A 16,393-nucleotide genomic window follows, 5' to 3' on the forward strand; every position below is an offset into this window, starting at 1 on the left:
ACAAAATAGTCCGTGAAATTGTTTGCTATTCATTAAAGTAATTATTATAAGGACCTTTTATCGTATCTCCCTTGCAAACCTGCGAAAATTGTTAGATTTTTCAGTGATTACGCTATTTATGATTTAGTTTGTGCATTTTTGGGTGTAGAATAGTTCAAAACCTTGGATTTTGGTTCAATAATTCGTGCTCTTTTGTTTGTCTTGGTCTTACACATTGTTCTCCACAATATACGTCATTGCATCTAGTCAGTGATTATATCTAGAAGTGGTGAGACCATAATTTATGGACATTTGAGCGACGCTAAAGTGACCTTGAGAATGTCTGCCTGCTTACTGGAGGTGAATGAGGTTTATAAAGAAGTATAAAGAATAGGGATTATGATTTACAGTTGATGGTAAGGGTTAGGGTTTAGATTTATGGTTTTCATCACGAACTGACATCATCCAAAATGCCAAAACACTATTTAGACAAATAAGTGAGTGAATTTCGCGCCCAAATCCAGGACCTGTTATCCTAAATCTGATTGGTTCGTCCATAAACTATAGTCTCGCTCAAAATTTCCATAAATATTTGGCTGGATGAACACCATCATTTGTTGCTTGTTGAACGATGAATCATACGATATTTTTGATTTAAGGACAGAAAACAAAATGACTTAACTGGAGTTTTATGACATCTATTTTTGCACGTCTACTCACTTTTGGATGCGCTTACTGCCTAAAATCAAGCCAGGCGAACAACAATGGTGAAATCGGGGCGGGTATTCTTTGAGGAAATTTGACGGAATTCTTGGCGGAAATGCATCAGAATGTTGCCTCTTTCGTCTGCCACAGGGAGATTGCGAATTTTTCTTAAATCTCTCTCTTGGTAAGCCTTGTTTCAAAATTTTGATCTCAACAAAAGTAGCCCACTTTTGTCCTAAGTATCTGTGTTCGCTATTACTTTCACACGAAGGTTAACTTCCAAGCAGTTCAACTAATTTAGGAGGTTGATTTGTGTGTAATAAGTCACTTAATTTCGAAAATTTAAACCACGACCTACAAAAATATTGGCAGTGATCGATTGAATTATAAAATGGAATAAGAATTATTAGTTATTCCTGGGTTCCCTTAAATTATTTACCGATAATACGTACAAACATTGGATGAGACTTACTTTTGTGTTTGGTAAAACAAATCGCTACTGTTAGAAAATCCTGACAGCAGTCAGATTCGCAGGTTGTTACGTACATGTCCTTTCCTTCTGGAATAACCGCTATTCAATTTTTCTCTCACGTCATTAAAGAATCTTTGCAAGATCTTCAGAGAGAACGGATGATTGAAATTCCAAATCTACTGAGCTTAATGAATAAAGACCATCAAATACAATTTTACTCCCCAAACCTTAGCAAACTCTACGCTTGTGAATATTTCTTTCGATGATATCCCCAGAGAGTGTAAACCTGACACCCAGTTATGGCTGTATAACACGCTGGAACAAATAAAATGAGTGTTTCCAAACTGTCAATCGCCAGTTTGGTGGCTTTTGCCATCTGAAGTGAAAATAAATTACTAAACAAATCCATGGCCCTAGGGGTTTTTCTCTGATGTTTTCACCTTAAAGACATGTATCCAGTTTACGGTAACATGTCGGATTCGAGCTTCCTTGATATGCCATCATTGTCTCACATACATTAGTAATATTTAAGCAAGACCGTTTTAGCTAGTAATTACAGTTTCATAACGATAGAGGGAAGTTCTAACGATGACACTGTTAAACTATTACAGAAAGTTTCTGACCTATTTAAGTTCTGGCGGCCAGGTAGTATTATCAGCCCTCACATTTACAGTGTGGCTCATACCTAAGTGCCTGGCGAATGAGTTGACATTATATTATATCAGCCGATTTGTTCAAAAACATACATTGCTAAATCTTCATCAATTAGACACACAAGTTGATGCTTCATGGTCAAGGAGTCACAAATTTTAGAGAAGATACGTCATACTTTCAAGCAAGATAGATTTAATGTGACGTCCTAACATGCTAATAAGTACACCGCTACAATGCTGCTAATGGGTGTTAATCGCACAGAGGGTCTCATAATGTTTAAATAATATTGCTCCTGTTCTAGATAGCAGAGAAGGAGAGAACTGAGGAAAAATTAAAGTGGAAAAATGGACTAAAAGACATAAGAAAGTAGGGCGACAATGTCACACGTGGTGAAATATTAGGCTTCAAAAAGAAATATGTAAAGTAACAGCTAACCTAAGCCACTACGACATGAAGTATTAACTAATTTATCTGATCGTTATTCTCACTTATATAGTAAGAAACCTGTACAATAAGAAACTCCAGTTCTAACGAATGTATTTTTAGTAGAAGAACGGGATCCTGAGCTAATTAACATGTGTGCGTTTTGTGTTTCGTCAGGTTCTTGTTACCTGTTTACAATCTGTGGTATTTAAAAGTCAGAATTACAAGGTGGATTAGAAGCACTTAGACAAATGAGTTTCATTGAGAGGTGTTGTGGACACATACCAGCATAGTACAGCAGAGATGTAGTTGAATTAACAGAATAAATAAAAATATTGCGAATGTATATCATTTCCAGTTAGAAACTCTAAAATATTGATAGTAATAATAAATTAAGGGGTTAACAATAAGCAACTACATAATGAGAAGATGCTAATAATTCAGAAAGAAATGGGTAAATCTCAGTTAAAACTAAAACTACTGAGTTAGAAGAGATTCGAAAAAATGAATTGATAGCATAATTGATTGTAATACAATTAAGAAGGATTTTAAGACGCTAGGAACTAGTTTATGTTAATAGGGCTAGAAAAATTTAACTACTGTCTGCTTTTAAACATATAATTCAGGTTTTCCAGCTCGATATCATCAAAGTCTTTTTACTACATTTTATTGTATCTTATTATTTCGATGGTGAAATCATGTTGAAGTTCATTAAATAATACTGTCCTTCAAACTACCGTGTCTCAAACAATACCTACATTCTCTAGTGAAGACGGAGTACGATTTGATGCGTAGTGAAACCGCAGTCAGAATAATTACTTTGTTTTGGGTCTCAACATTTTGTTCAATGGCTGTTACAATGGTGCAATATATGCAGAAGAACGCGTTTGATAAGGCTTGCCTCCAAACTAACTAGAAGCAACTGTGTTTGCTACAAATTCAGACCTTTGACTCGTTTGGTAGTTTTCTCATGTTTGATTCCCGTCTAGTTAATCCCCTTTTCTTTGCGATTATGAGTTGTAGTAGCTTGAATTGGCAAACGCTAATGCTAGGTCCTGGAGTTACTGCCTCACCATGACCCTGGTCCGTGTGATTATCGTTTCCAATGGTTAGACTTTGAATGTAGTAGCTAAGTCGTTTAAAATAACCCAGATACACCCAATCTTTATCTTGCGTTAGACCCTAGATTTATGGATTCCTCACAAATTCTGTTTCGTTATTTCACTAATTTATCTTAGATGACTAGTCTTTCCTATTGCCGTTAATAGTTTTAGTTTGAATTGTCCTTTCTGACTAGCGTTTTTTTGCGAGTTAGTTGTCTACGGGATGGGGTCGCTAATTCCATGCCCAACCCTCCTCCATCCGGGTTCGGGATCTGCAGTAACCCCAAAAGGGGCTTCAGGCGAAATTTTTTAATAATGTTACCACATCTAATACTCTGGGATTTGCTCTGACGATTTTCACCTCTCTGTGCTAACGAGATATGGCAACTTGGGGCGATATGCATACGTGCCAGGTTCTACGTTACGTCTGTTTGACTGACTGAGCTAAAGGAAAACATGGGTTAGCAGATTAAGACAAACTCAACACAAGAGATGACAGGTCGTGAATTTTTTCACAGTCTCCATCACGGCTAATAATCAAATAAAATGAAGTATTAACACAGTCACATTGACAGCTTGAGATACCATAACTTAAAAAGAAACGTCCCAATCAACAACGAAGAATATCGTGTGAGATCACTTATCTTCTATGAGACGTAATCTCCAGACCTGGACCTTTTACCTGTATCACTGTTGAATGCAATACCAAGTGCTATCTTTTCGAATTCTTTGTGGAAAATAGGTTTCTTGAATCGAAAGAACAGCTTTAGATGATTATATCAATCGACGTAAAACAAGCATTTTTAATTCGTCGCTTTAACCGCTTATTGTTGAACCCCATGGACTTCACTGCTGCTTTGAATGTTTTAAATGTATATCCACAAACCGATATTTTATTACCCTTTCACAAATAGAAGGAAATCTCCTTACATCTAAAGTCACCACAGAAGCTTATAACTAACGATATTATTTGATCAACGAGTAAAACCTTAAAGTCACTAGTGTCTTTTAAAAGGTCCACTTACTTTTCATAAAATGGGTATTCACTAATAATAAGTTTGAATAAGATCACTAGGTAAAATTTACATGAAATCTCTCTGTCAACGTATAAAATCTATCAAAGTGATCAGGAGAATAGACATCAGGCCTTGCAATATTCAGCTCGTTGGTCGAATAGTCTAATGACTGGCTAAACATATTTCTGGGTGGTACATTAGTTACAATACTTCTGGTCTGATTGATGTATGAAGCAGCCAAATCCATTCAACTTGGATAAATATCTTAAACGAAGTACCAAGTGCTTTTTGCATTTTATTCTTTCAAAAAGACATATTTATTGGGCTACATCCTGTTTTGGTGTGTTTTTTTAGTACTAGACAAGTTGTGCTCTCTCTTGTATTTTAAGACCTTAAGACCGTAGATGATTTTAAATATCATTTTAGGCCTTGAAATTATACAACTCGTTTCAGAAATGTCCAGGGAAAATTCTCCATATATTCATATTGAAAGAACACTCTTAATTATTAAGCCGGACATTATTAATTATGCAGATAAAATAGAAGAGTTTATCTTACGAAAAGGATTCTTGATAATACAGGTAAATATCGATTCCCCAGAATGTATAACCAAAATTGATGCATTTGATAGAAGAGACGCGTTCATTTGACACCAGAACAAGCAAGCGAATTTTATGCAGAACATTACGGGAAAATATTTTATGCAACATTAATTGCCTACATTAGCAGTGGTCCGATAGAAGTACTAGTCATAGCTAGAGAAAATGCTATATCTATTCTTCATGAATTAATTGGTCCACAAAATTCATTTAAAGCTAAGGCGACGGCACCTGCAAGGTTAACTTACTAACATGAAACTTGAACATTCTTATTGAATATTTCTTGTGTAGTTTAAGAGCTATTTATGGTACAGATGATCAACAGAATGGAATACATGGAAGCGATTCGTTTACAAGTGCTGAAAGAGAAATCAGATTCTTCTTCCCAGATAGTAAGTAGCTTGAATGAAGTTTTGTGTTTCTTTCTCACAAATCTCACCAAACTTGCCATGCTACTAATAATCATATTCTTACTGAAACTAACTTTGGGGCGATTTTTCAGAGATCCAGTGAGAATCTATGACCTATGGAATTGAACCATGTCGACTATGAGATAAGCACCATTGATTACAGTGGATGATAGTCATTCAATATTGGAGAGTGACTTGAGTTGAAAGCATGAACCCCTCGATGACAGTTCAGTAATTTGAAGTTTGAGCCCTGCTAGGATTGTTTAGGGAAGCTGACGAGGAGTCTTATATTAGAACAAAACGCCGCTCTAGTGCTTCCTGATTTTTAACAGCTTCCCAGCTAAATCTAGTACCTGATATAAAATATAAACTATTTTTTACTGTATGCTTATGATAGTGGAAACTATGATTATGTGGCGCCAAAGAATCACTCAGAAACCAACTTTAGTTCGTCATTTTGCCTTAAAATTGACGTAAGCCTATTAGCTTTTTGTTTACATTTCAACATGTGTTTGCTTCACCCACTTTGACAGTAAGAGAAATGGTTAAGAAAGCATTTGTAAGATAAAGCTTAGTTGAAGATAAAAATTCTAAGATAAATCAAATTAGCTTTAATACAGTCAGTCAGTCAGTCAGCTACAACGTAGGACCAGGCACATATGTGCATCGGTCCAGGTTGCCATACCGCATCAGCACAACAAGATGAACACCGGATTCATAGCAGTGGTTAGGTCAAAGGTGGTAATATATAAGAGAAAGATTGCATATAGAGATATAGTACAAGAAGAAAAAATTGGTTCGTAGAAAGAAAGATATGAAGTGATTTTAATCTCTTAGTTTAAGGGAAGACAGGGAGTGTATACACCGACGCCATTGTGATCGATTCTGAGCCATGTCAATAAGAGTCTCCAACCATTGGTTACGATAGTCACGCGGACCCCAACCAAGTAGTCTGCATCTACCAACACGGCTCAGACTAGAAGTTGGTGACTTCAAACACTGATGCCACGTTTTGGTTTGGCCGCCCCTAACTTTCTTCCAACCATCTCCAACTTCGGTTAGCATTGCGAGTCGTGGTAATCAGTGTTCAGGCATACGTATCACGTAGCCCAACCATCTCAGACGATGAAGATTCACAATCTCATCGATTGATTTACCATCATTCCCTAATACCCTGCGTCTAACCTCACTATTACTTATCCGGTGATCCCAGCAGACGCCAGCAATATTTCTAAGGCATCTGTGGTCAAATACTAGTAGCTTACGGGTGTCTTCTACTCTTAATCGACACGTATAGTGGCCGTAAAGTAGAACAGAACGAACTGCCGCGTAGTATACTCGTCCTTCCATTGATAGAAGAATATCTCGCCTTCATCATATGTAACGTAAGTTCGCAAAAGCCAAACGAGCTTTCTGAATCCGTGATGAGACTTCGTCAGACACCAACCCATTAGAACCAGTCAGACTTCCAAGAAAAGTGAAGTTGTCAACGCGTTCGACTACTTCACTCCCTATCATCAGTTCAGGTGTTGACGCAGACCAGTCCTGAAGCAACAACTTGCATTTAGAGGGAGAGAAGTGCATTCCAAACATTCCGGCATTGTTGCTTAGTGCTACCAAAAGACTCTGCATTTTATCGGCGTCTTCACCAAACAGGACTATATCATCTGCGTATTCTAAGTCGATAAGTGGACCTCCTGGAAGGAGATCAATACCCGAGAATTCAGTCGACGAGAATGTTATTTCCATCAGTAGGTCTATGATGAAGTTAAACAGAAATGGAGTAAGTGGACAGCCTTGACGGGCACCACTTGTGGTTGCAAAAGTAGATGACAGTTCGCCATAAGCTCTGACTCGACTAGTAGCGTTCGAGTAAAGAGCCTTTACAAGGTTTGTGTACTTCTGAGGTGCGCCTTTCAATGACAGACACTGCCACAGAATCTCTCGGTCAACAGAGTCAAATGCTGCTTATAAGTCAAGAACAACTATCATTGTCGGACGCCGATAAGTATGCCTGTGTTCTAGAATCTGACGAATGGTGAATATGTGGTCGATGCAGCCACGACCAGGTCTGAAGCCAGCTTGATTCTCTCGTGTTTGCAGTTCACGAGTCTTAGTTAGGCGTCTGATAATTATTGAGGCTAGTATTTTAGATACTATATTAGTTAAATTAATCCCTCTGTGGTTGTCACAGGATGATTTTGACCCTTTCTTATATATTGGGACGATAAGTGATTGCGACCAGCCAGATGGGATTACGTCTAACTCCTATACTTTAGCTAAACTATTAGTCAACCTAATCGCTACAATTGGACCAGTATTCTTAAAGACCTCTGGAGCAAATCCATCTAGACCAGCTGCCCTTCCTCGTTTCAGATTACCTATAGCCTTTTGAACTTCTGCTAGAGTTGGGGGACCTACTTCAATGTTCCATTCACACTGTCTGGAAATGGAGGGCAGTTGTAGAGTAGCTGAAGGCCAGCTGAACTGTTCTCTGATGAGTGTCATCTTTTTCCGAAATAGTCTGACTTACACTTGACTTATTAATTCCAGTCTCTTTTATTAGTCTGTAGAGCTGTCTTGTGTTCCCTATAGTCGCCGCCTTTTCCATCTCTTTTGCTTTCGTTGCCCACCACTGCTCACGGTCGTTTCTTAGACTTTTTCTTAACCTAGATCTGATTTGTTGTCGCTCTTCATCATGTTCGGAACCTGATGGGACGAGTTTGCGAGAATCCATCAGTGTGATAGACTTTGAAGAAATCCACTAGTTCGTTGTAACTCTGTGGTTTAAGTCACTAATAGATTTCATTGCTGTTTCCACAGCTGTTTGTATATCTTTCCAAGCAACATCTGGGTCAGCCTCGTTTGCAGAACTACCTAAGTGTGACCTCAGTTGTTCGTGGAACCTACTTTCGGTTTTCTCGTTACTCAACTCAGTTCTAATGGGTCTTTTTAATGTGGCTTTCTTTGCGTCCAGTGAGGCGCAAGTAGATGCGTGCCCGTATTAGGGCGTGGTCGGAGTCCAAGCAGGTACTCCAGAATGAACGACAATCTTCTACCGACCCTCTCCAACGATGACTGATGGCAATATGGTCTATTTGAGTCCATCGTTGGTTTGGTGTAGAGGGTCGCCATGTTAGACGATGTCTCTCTTTATGCTTAAAATTTGTGTTTGCTAAAAATAAACGATTGTCTCAGCACAGTTGCAGCAGGCGATCACCATTATCTAATCGTTGTGCCGGAATACTAAAATACCCACCTAAATGCCTTTCTGTTTGGTTTAAACTACCTATCTGGGCATTAAAGTCACCTGCCACGTGTACTATGTCTGAACGTTTAGCTTTCTGAAGAAGTTCAGAGAGCTTTCTGTAAAATTCATCTTTCACTTCAGTCGGTGGGAACGTAGGCAGAAACGACAAAAAGGCAACGACGTGTGTCCCTATCCTTCCGAGTCCTTACGGAGCCGTTTAGCCGAACAGCACATAGACGACTGTTGACGGGGACCCAATCTAACAGTGCTTGTTCCGCCCTCATGCTTAGTGCTATCCCTACTCCTGCCAGTCCACGAGAGCTGGCCATTGGGTCACCAGATACACGGAGGGTGTATCTCGTTGGCTCTCCGTTTTGCCGAGGTGAGGTCAAGTGAATGACCACACTGGGATCCTGTATGCGTGTTTCGGAGACACAGCATACATCAATTCTAGGGTTTTAGCCAAGGAAGCCTGCTGACCGATTTGACATAGGGTGCGTACGTTGAAGACTCGAATGAGTAGTTTGTAGCAGGGTTTCAGTAGACCTGGAACAGTGTTTTGAGCACTAGAATCGTTGGCTATGGTGACACTTGAGGAGGAAGCCGAAAGAGGAAGTTTAGAGGTGAAAGTCGATGTAGGAGGAATAATAAGAATTGAAGAGGGAGGTTGATTATGAATACAGTGGTCTTGAGTGCTGTTAGAGGTATGAGGGCGGTTATCACTTCCCGGTTGCCCACACCGAGGAAGGGTTCTTCTTGAGGTACCTGAAAAGGAAATTGGATTAGAGGTGGTCTCAGTGACCTGAGAGCGTTGCCGCAGTGCTCAAGGGACAACTGCTTGAGGCCGGTCGCGCACGGCCTTTTCGTGGGAGGTTTTTGACGTGTTAGCTCCGTTCTTCAAAGGGCCTTACCGCCGCAGACGGAAATCCGTGAGGTAAGGTGAGGTGTGCATTTTTAGGGTCGACCTTTTCTAACTCCACCCCTCCTTGTGGGAAGGCAGCATCGCTGTCATGCTGGTTGTCTGAAGGAAACACCTTACTGCTGTCACACCTCTGTACAGTCAGCAGTATGACTTCGCCTTCGGACCTTGGGTTTGTTGCTTTTAGTTTTACCGCTCTTCAACCGACCTGTCTGACATGGTAGGACCTTGAGGAACAGTTGTTCCAGCCAGTATAGCTCGGTTGCTTCATCACGATAGACAAGCCCGACCACCACGTCAAGGTAGCAACAACGGTCGGGTAGCTTTAAAACAACGATGGGTTGATGACAATATGTTTTGAATGGTCAAAGTTGACCGAGCATATCAATAGGAAACTGAAGATATATTGATGCGTCCTAGTTTTTATCCATCATAAAAGTTCCAAATATCTCGAATAGAAAATTTGTGAAAATTGTATGATGAATTAGCACACTGATCCACGATTCCCAAACAGTTCTCTGTGTACAAATTAAAATCCTGACGTGGAACCCAAATATTGTTGTAAAAATTCATTTTCCCTTCTAGCATATGCACATCAATAAACCCATTTGAAGTTGATAGAATCCATAAAGCTGTCTACGAAATCCAATACTAAGCGTCAAACCTACCTTTGGTAGCTCACATCAGTACTTCTCAGATAACCAAGTCACCCAAATAAGTAATACAGCGAAGATGCCTAAAGATTTCACCCCCCTCCATTTTTGGACTAGATTTCAGTGCGAAACCATCATCTTGTTGTTAGCTTGTATGAACATACGGAATCTAATCAACCTAAAATATGGAGACAGAATGCTTTGCGAAGGGTACTTTCAAGAATACAGCAGGTAGATTGACTAATCAAAATAACACAAACTTAAAATATATGTTTAAACAGAGTTGTCATGTTTTTGAAATTGTGTGGTTATTTTTTTCGCACAATGTAATGTTCTTATTATTAAAATTACTCATTCATTTAGTGATCGTTGCACCGATCCCCGTAAGACTTGCAGCAAAAGATTACTTAGTTCGGAATGTAAACCCAACTTTACTAAAAGGTTTGACAGAACTGTGCAAACAAAAACCTAAGGATCCAGTAGTAAGTTGATATTTCTTATCGTATGGGCTTATTGATTTTTCCAAAGATATTTTCGAGCTCACGCGATAGCATGTAATAAATACAGGATCATAAAGTTCTCATGGTTTTAAATGAACCTGGACTGTTTTTGTTAGAAGCTTTAATTTCTTGCCGTTGATTTACTAGACTGAATTAATTAATCACTGAAACATTTTTTAATATCGAAATTTATTGATTCATAAGTTTGCTTTTATTCTAGTATAGACTTAATAAACACTAGAATGAAGTATGTACCTAGTTAATGGATTCCAAATACTGTAGAATTTAAATTCTTAGTTCCAACAATGGCCACAATTAAAATAAAAGTTTGGATAAAATAATGGTAGTACTCGGAGTGGTAAAATTGAATGTGGAAAGTAAAGCAAACCGGGACTGACACAGTTATATTGGATATGATACTCTCATTTTGTAGGTAATAGACGATTTCGCGTTCAGAACTACGATAGCGTAAAAAAACAACAGATGACGTAATGCTTTTTTTGTTTAGAAATTCGGCATTCAGTAATATCACACTGTTCTTTGACATTAATGTAATCAACGAGGCCGTTAAGTCGCCAAAAACAATTCACGGATAAGATTATCTTACTGTTGTTAAGTTTTATATGAATATTCAACTTCAATGATCTTTTAGGTGCTCAGTTAAATGGTAAGTTAATGGGCCACTGGGATGCCATATTTTGTTTAGACGCATGGTGAGGTCCTTTATCTGTGCATTGATGTTTCAGTGTAATTAGATTTCGACAAATTGGGTGACCCTTTACTTGCAAAATGATTTTATGCTTGTGAATAGCTCAATGACATGTACCTGATTCATTAGTAAGAGAATAAAATAAAAATACAGCTCTCCTCAAAACTCAATAATTTCACGTGGAATTTCAGTAAAATATTTCCGTCTACCTACAATTTCGTAAGTTAAAATATCCCAATGATAAGGACATATTAAATTGCTCCAAACATTGTTCAACTGGGTTCCTTTCACCAGCTTCCCGATTACCATATAACTGTGGTCGGTTCCCTATACTATTTTGATCATGTTGTTCAAATAAATTAAATTCCAGTTATCAGTTGAGATTGATTTTAACGCTGTTAAGCCACTGAAGATAGATGTTCATTTCATAAAAATTGAGTATTATTACTTAACGTCTCCTTAATCTTCATGTACATGAGACTTGAAACTTTAAACATTTGACATTGAATGGTTTTTATTGATAACAAATGCTTGTGTTTGATTTTCTGCTTGCCTAGCTTTGGCTGGCCGACTGGCTGCTGGAAAATAATCCAAATAAACCTCATCCCATCGATATGGTCACCTCTTGAAACACTAATAAGAAAATTTTAAAGAACGTATGAAGGATTATGAGAGTGCAGAGTTTTCATAAGAACCTATAGTCATATCTGAAAATAAACATACTTCGTTTTGTTAAATTTCTTCCTAGTAATGGATGTGAAGCGGTAGTGGGTTGCAGTCTAGCGTGACGAGTTCTATTTATTTATTTATTTGGACACATGAATATTGGTACAAGAGAGCGCTAATATATATGCGCCACACAAAACAATGAAAATTCGAGAGGAATACAAAGAAAGAAAAAAAAAAGCTAGGGAGCGCAACAAAAAAAAGAGAGAACAATAACGAAGAGATTGGTGTAAGGTAATGTGCTAGTAATCAGGGAACGCAAAGGTACAATCGGAAGAAATCTTTCAGGTACGGGAGACAGAACCACTTTTTATGAAGAAAGTAAAAGAAGGTTACAGCAGGATCGCCACTGGCTTCTATTCTGAGCCATATCTGATAACGTCTCTAGCCACTGTGTTGCACCATCTCTCAGACCCCAACCAGGGAGTCGTGAAGGACCAACACAAGCCAGTCCTTTGCAGCTTTCTTTCATGCCACGACACTATGTCATGCACTGACCACCTCTCCGCTTCTTCCAACCAGTCCCAGAGTCGACAAATAATGCACGACGTGGAATTCTCTGAGACGACATTCGGAGAACATGTTCAAGCCACCGAAGTCGGTGTTTCAAGATGGTGACACCAATTGAATTACCATCTCTGTGCCCGAACACACGATGCCGAGCCTCTGCATTACTGACATGGTGTTGCCACTGAATGTCAGCAATCCTTCGGAGACAGCGATGATCGAACACAGAGTCGTCTAACGTCCTCAACTCGGAGAGACCAGGTTTCACAAGCATAGAGCAAAACTGCTCTCACCGACGCGTTGTAGATCCGACCTTTTACAGCCAGACTAACATCACGAAGGCGCCAAAGATGGCCCAGATTGGCATAAGCCGCTCTGGCTTTCACTATACGTGCATTGATCTCATCACTCACACCCCCACCAGCACTTATGCAGCTACCCAGATACACGAACTTCTCAACTACTTCTATCTGCTCACCATCCAGGGTGACGAGTTCCGTGTTACCTGTAATGTATTTACGAACTGACCACTAAGTGAAAGCACATCAGTGGTGCTTAATTTATATAGGAGTACCAGTACTTGAATACTTTGTAATCATGAAGTAAATAGGTTGCCAAAACACTATAACTTGCTAGCATGTTCGGAAGTGTACATCTATGGATATAGTTAAACCACTCATAAGCATTTCGAAATTTTACCTTAAATCGACTTTAATTTAGCCGAAGAATTCAGTGGCATTTGCAGTTTTACTATCAACTATTTCAACGGATATACTTGGAGTTATGAGACACTATTTCATACTCTTTTTAAAAAATAGTTTAAGAGGGGATTCGCCCTCTTGTCCATATAATCAAACTTTTATTACTAATTACAATCATATATTCGTATGAAACCATTGCTAAACATACCTTACCATGCGACTGAGAAACGTCCTATAGAATTCCTGGGACCACTTCACTAAAGACGTTGCAAAACAATGCGAAAGATAATTGTTAGGATGCCAGTAAGATGGAGAATTAGAAAGTTGATGAGGAATTTATGGTATCACTTGATGTGTCAGCATTACTCACGAATGTACCCTTAGTGGGAACAGGAGATTATACATCCGTAGGATAACTGATAGTACTGAATATATTGTATGATACAGATATATATACGGATATATCTAAAACGTACTCTAGTAGCTACGAACAAACTAGTGATCGTAGATAGAAGATTGTGAACGCACATAAAGGCAATATATTAGAATTACAATAAAGTGCACAATTTCACAGATTGAAATCATGAGTCAGTTGAAGCTAGACCACCATTGAAAACCTGGAAGCACTGGACGGCCGTTTCGTCCCAGTATGGGACTCCTCAGCAGTGCGCATCCACGATCCCGCACCACGCGGGGCTCGAACCCAGGACCTACTGGCTTCGCGCGCGAGCACTTAACCACTAGACCACTGAGCCGGCACCCAACGGTGTTAATGTCTAACTTCAACCAATCCACGAAGTTGCGCCACCGTACACCATTGTCTAGGACGAAACGGCCGTCCAGTGCTTCCAGGTTTTCAATGGTGGTCTAGCTTCAACTGACTCATGATTTCAATCTGTGAAATTTCTAAAAATCTCCACAAAACCCATTCTGATAAAGTACACAATTATGAACAAATCAGTTATCCTTTTATATATAAAAAAATCACATTTACAATAGCTTAAGTAGAATTCTAAACTATTGTACTTCACTTAACAAGGGGTTCGAATGTTTATTGAATATGTACCATACTTCGTATTGGGTGAGGCTACTGCGTTATCTGGGATAGATTATTTTTATTATAAGTAAATGGGATTGGAACGAAATTAGCTGGATCCTCAAAACTCATTTGATTAGTGTGGCTGTTATGTACATTTGGACAATCCATATTCACTGTGCGAGTGATGAATTTGGCAATATTCTTTAGTAAACATCTCAAGGATAGTTGAAAAGTATTTCTTTGATAGCAACCTGTAAGCACTCCATGTTCGAACAAACATATCTTTCATCAAGCAACTTTGCCGGTTTCATCAGTACGAGAAGGCATAACACACATTTATGAGCTGGAAAAGATCATTCATTCGCCTTTTCAGTTCGTTGAGCTTTGTTGCACGAATAGAACCGGTTGAAGTTTTCAGGGATTAGACGAAATTTTTTATTTAAACATAAAAATAGAGATATCTCGAAGTGAACAAATCTTTGCACTTCCACTAATCAAGTTTCTGGGTAACTTATCTGAAATGTTTTCAGCCAATAAAGTTGCACTTTAAGTATTCTTAAAATATAAGTACAGATTCGTACTATAGGTTGTTGCAGAGTTAGTCGGATTTCAACGATCTCAACAGGAACTAGTCTTAGGCGACCAATAAATACCAGAGAGTGATCAACATATATAGACCATAGTCACTGACTGAAATTTCACAAGTCATAAGTGAATAATTATCATGTTGATCTAAGAAATACAACCACGGCAGATAGGAAGTTTACGTCCCGCAATACTTGACATAGAAACCTAATTATGTTCTATCAAAAGATTTGAACCTATTAAATCATTTCACTGAAATAGTGGATTCGATACTACCAATATCGAAGAAAAAATAAACGCACATCATTATTTTTGAATGTGAAACGAATTACTTGGTCGTAAATAAAAAAACGATGTATTTATTCTTTGTTAATATCAGGATTAATAGTCAAATCTAAATAAAGAGGTTAATTATAACAGGTAGCGAAATGAGTACTGATGCGATAAATAAATCCATCTTGCCAAATTCGAAGAGTTTGGCATTACCAGATGGGTATGATTTCAGCGAGTCTACATTATAATAATTTGTCATCATAGGTGATAAAGTTGAAGATGTAAACCGCGTGTTAAAAGAACTTAATACAAGTCAAAAGCACATTTCTCTTACATGTGAAGAAGAGAAGAACAACCAACTTCCTTTTCTAGACATACTGATGAGTAGGAGATGACGGTTCCATCCAACGTTCTACATATAAAAAGCCAATATCTTAGTTTCCATAGTCACTGCCTAATTCATTACGAGCGTGGATTAATAAAGGACTTATTCAATAGAATCTATCGTATTTGTACTAGCGATACTACTGGAGTAGAGACGAAGCTCTTGACTGATACGTTGATGAATAATGGTTATTCATTGAAGTTCATAAACCGGTGGAAGGGTTGCAATACGATTAGATGTATGACGCCTCTGGCACCCAAAAAGCTAGTTTACATTATGTTACCATTTAGAGGCGACACAAATAGTCTCATGTTGAAACGGAGACTTAAATTAGCCATCAACCGAACATTTTATGCAGCCCAACCTGTCATTATTGAAAAGACAAGGTCTGTCTCACCAAAAGTCCAAACAACACGTAAGCGATTGTGTCATATCCTATTGTGTCTATCAATTTACACGTATGTGCGGAAACGCGTACATAGGGAGGAGCAATCGTGATTTGCAATTAAGGGTGGATGAACACATACCAAAATGGCTACAGAGACAAATGAATTCCAATGGTCAAATAAGATCACCGGATAGACAGATATCATCCTCCATTGCGAAACATTTGATTGAGACCGGTCATAAGTTTGACATCGAATCAGCATTTGTAGTGTTATACAAAAGCCTTAGAGGACATAAACTAAGGTTTAGTGAAGCCTCGGCTATACGTAAACTGAAACCCTCTTCATGCGTTCAAAAACAATTTGTCCTTAACCTTAACTCACTCTGGTAATACTGAC

General features: G+C 38.5%; 1 protein-coding gene across 1 annotated transcript; it reads left to right on the top strand.

The window, feature by feature from the left end:
* The first annotated feature begins 1,166 nt into the window (after window positions 1-1,166).
* NME5 (NME NM23 member 5) lies at window positions 1,167-12,417 on the top strand. The gene is made up of 5 exons (XM_035729400.2): window positions 1,167-4,933; window positions 4,984-5,189; window positions 5,243-5,343; window positions 10,547-10,665; window positions 10,712-12,417. The coding sequence occupies exons 1-5, from the start codon at window positions 4,757-4,759 to the stop codon at window positions 10,739-10,741; spliced, it is 633 nt and encodes a 210-aa protein (XP_035586501.2). The 5' UTR covers window positions 1,167-4,756; the 3' UTR covers window positions 10,742-12,417.
* The last annotated feature ends 3,976 nt before the right edge of the window (window positions 12,418-16,393 follow it).

The sequence above is a fragment of the Schistosoma haematobium genome, chromosome ZW (assembly GCF_000699445.3).
Source record: "Schistosoma haematobium chromosome ZW, whole genome shotgun sequence".
NCBI classification, from domain to species: domain Eukaryota; kingdom Metazoa; phylum Platyhelminthes; class Trematoda; order Strigeidida; family Schistosomatidae; genus Schistosoma; species Schistosoma haematobium.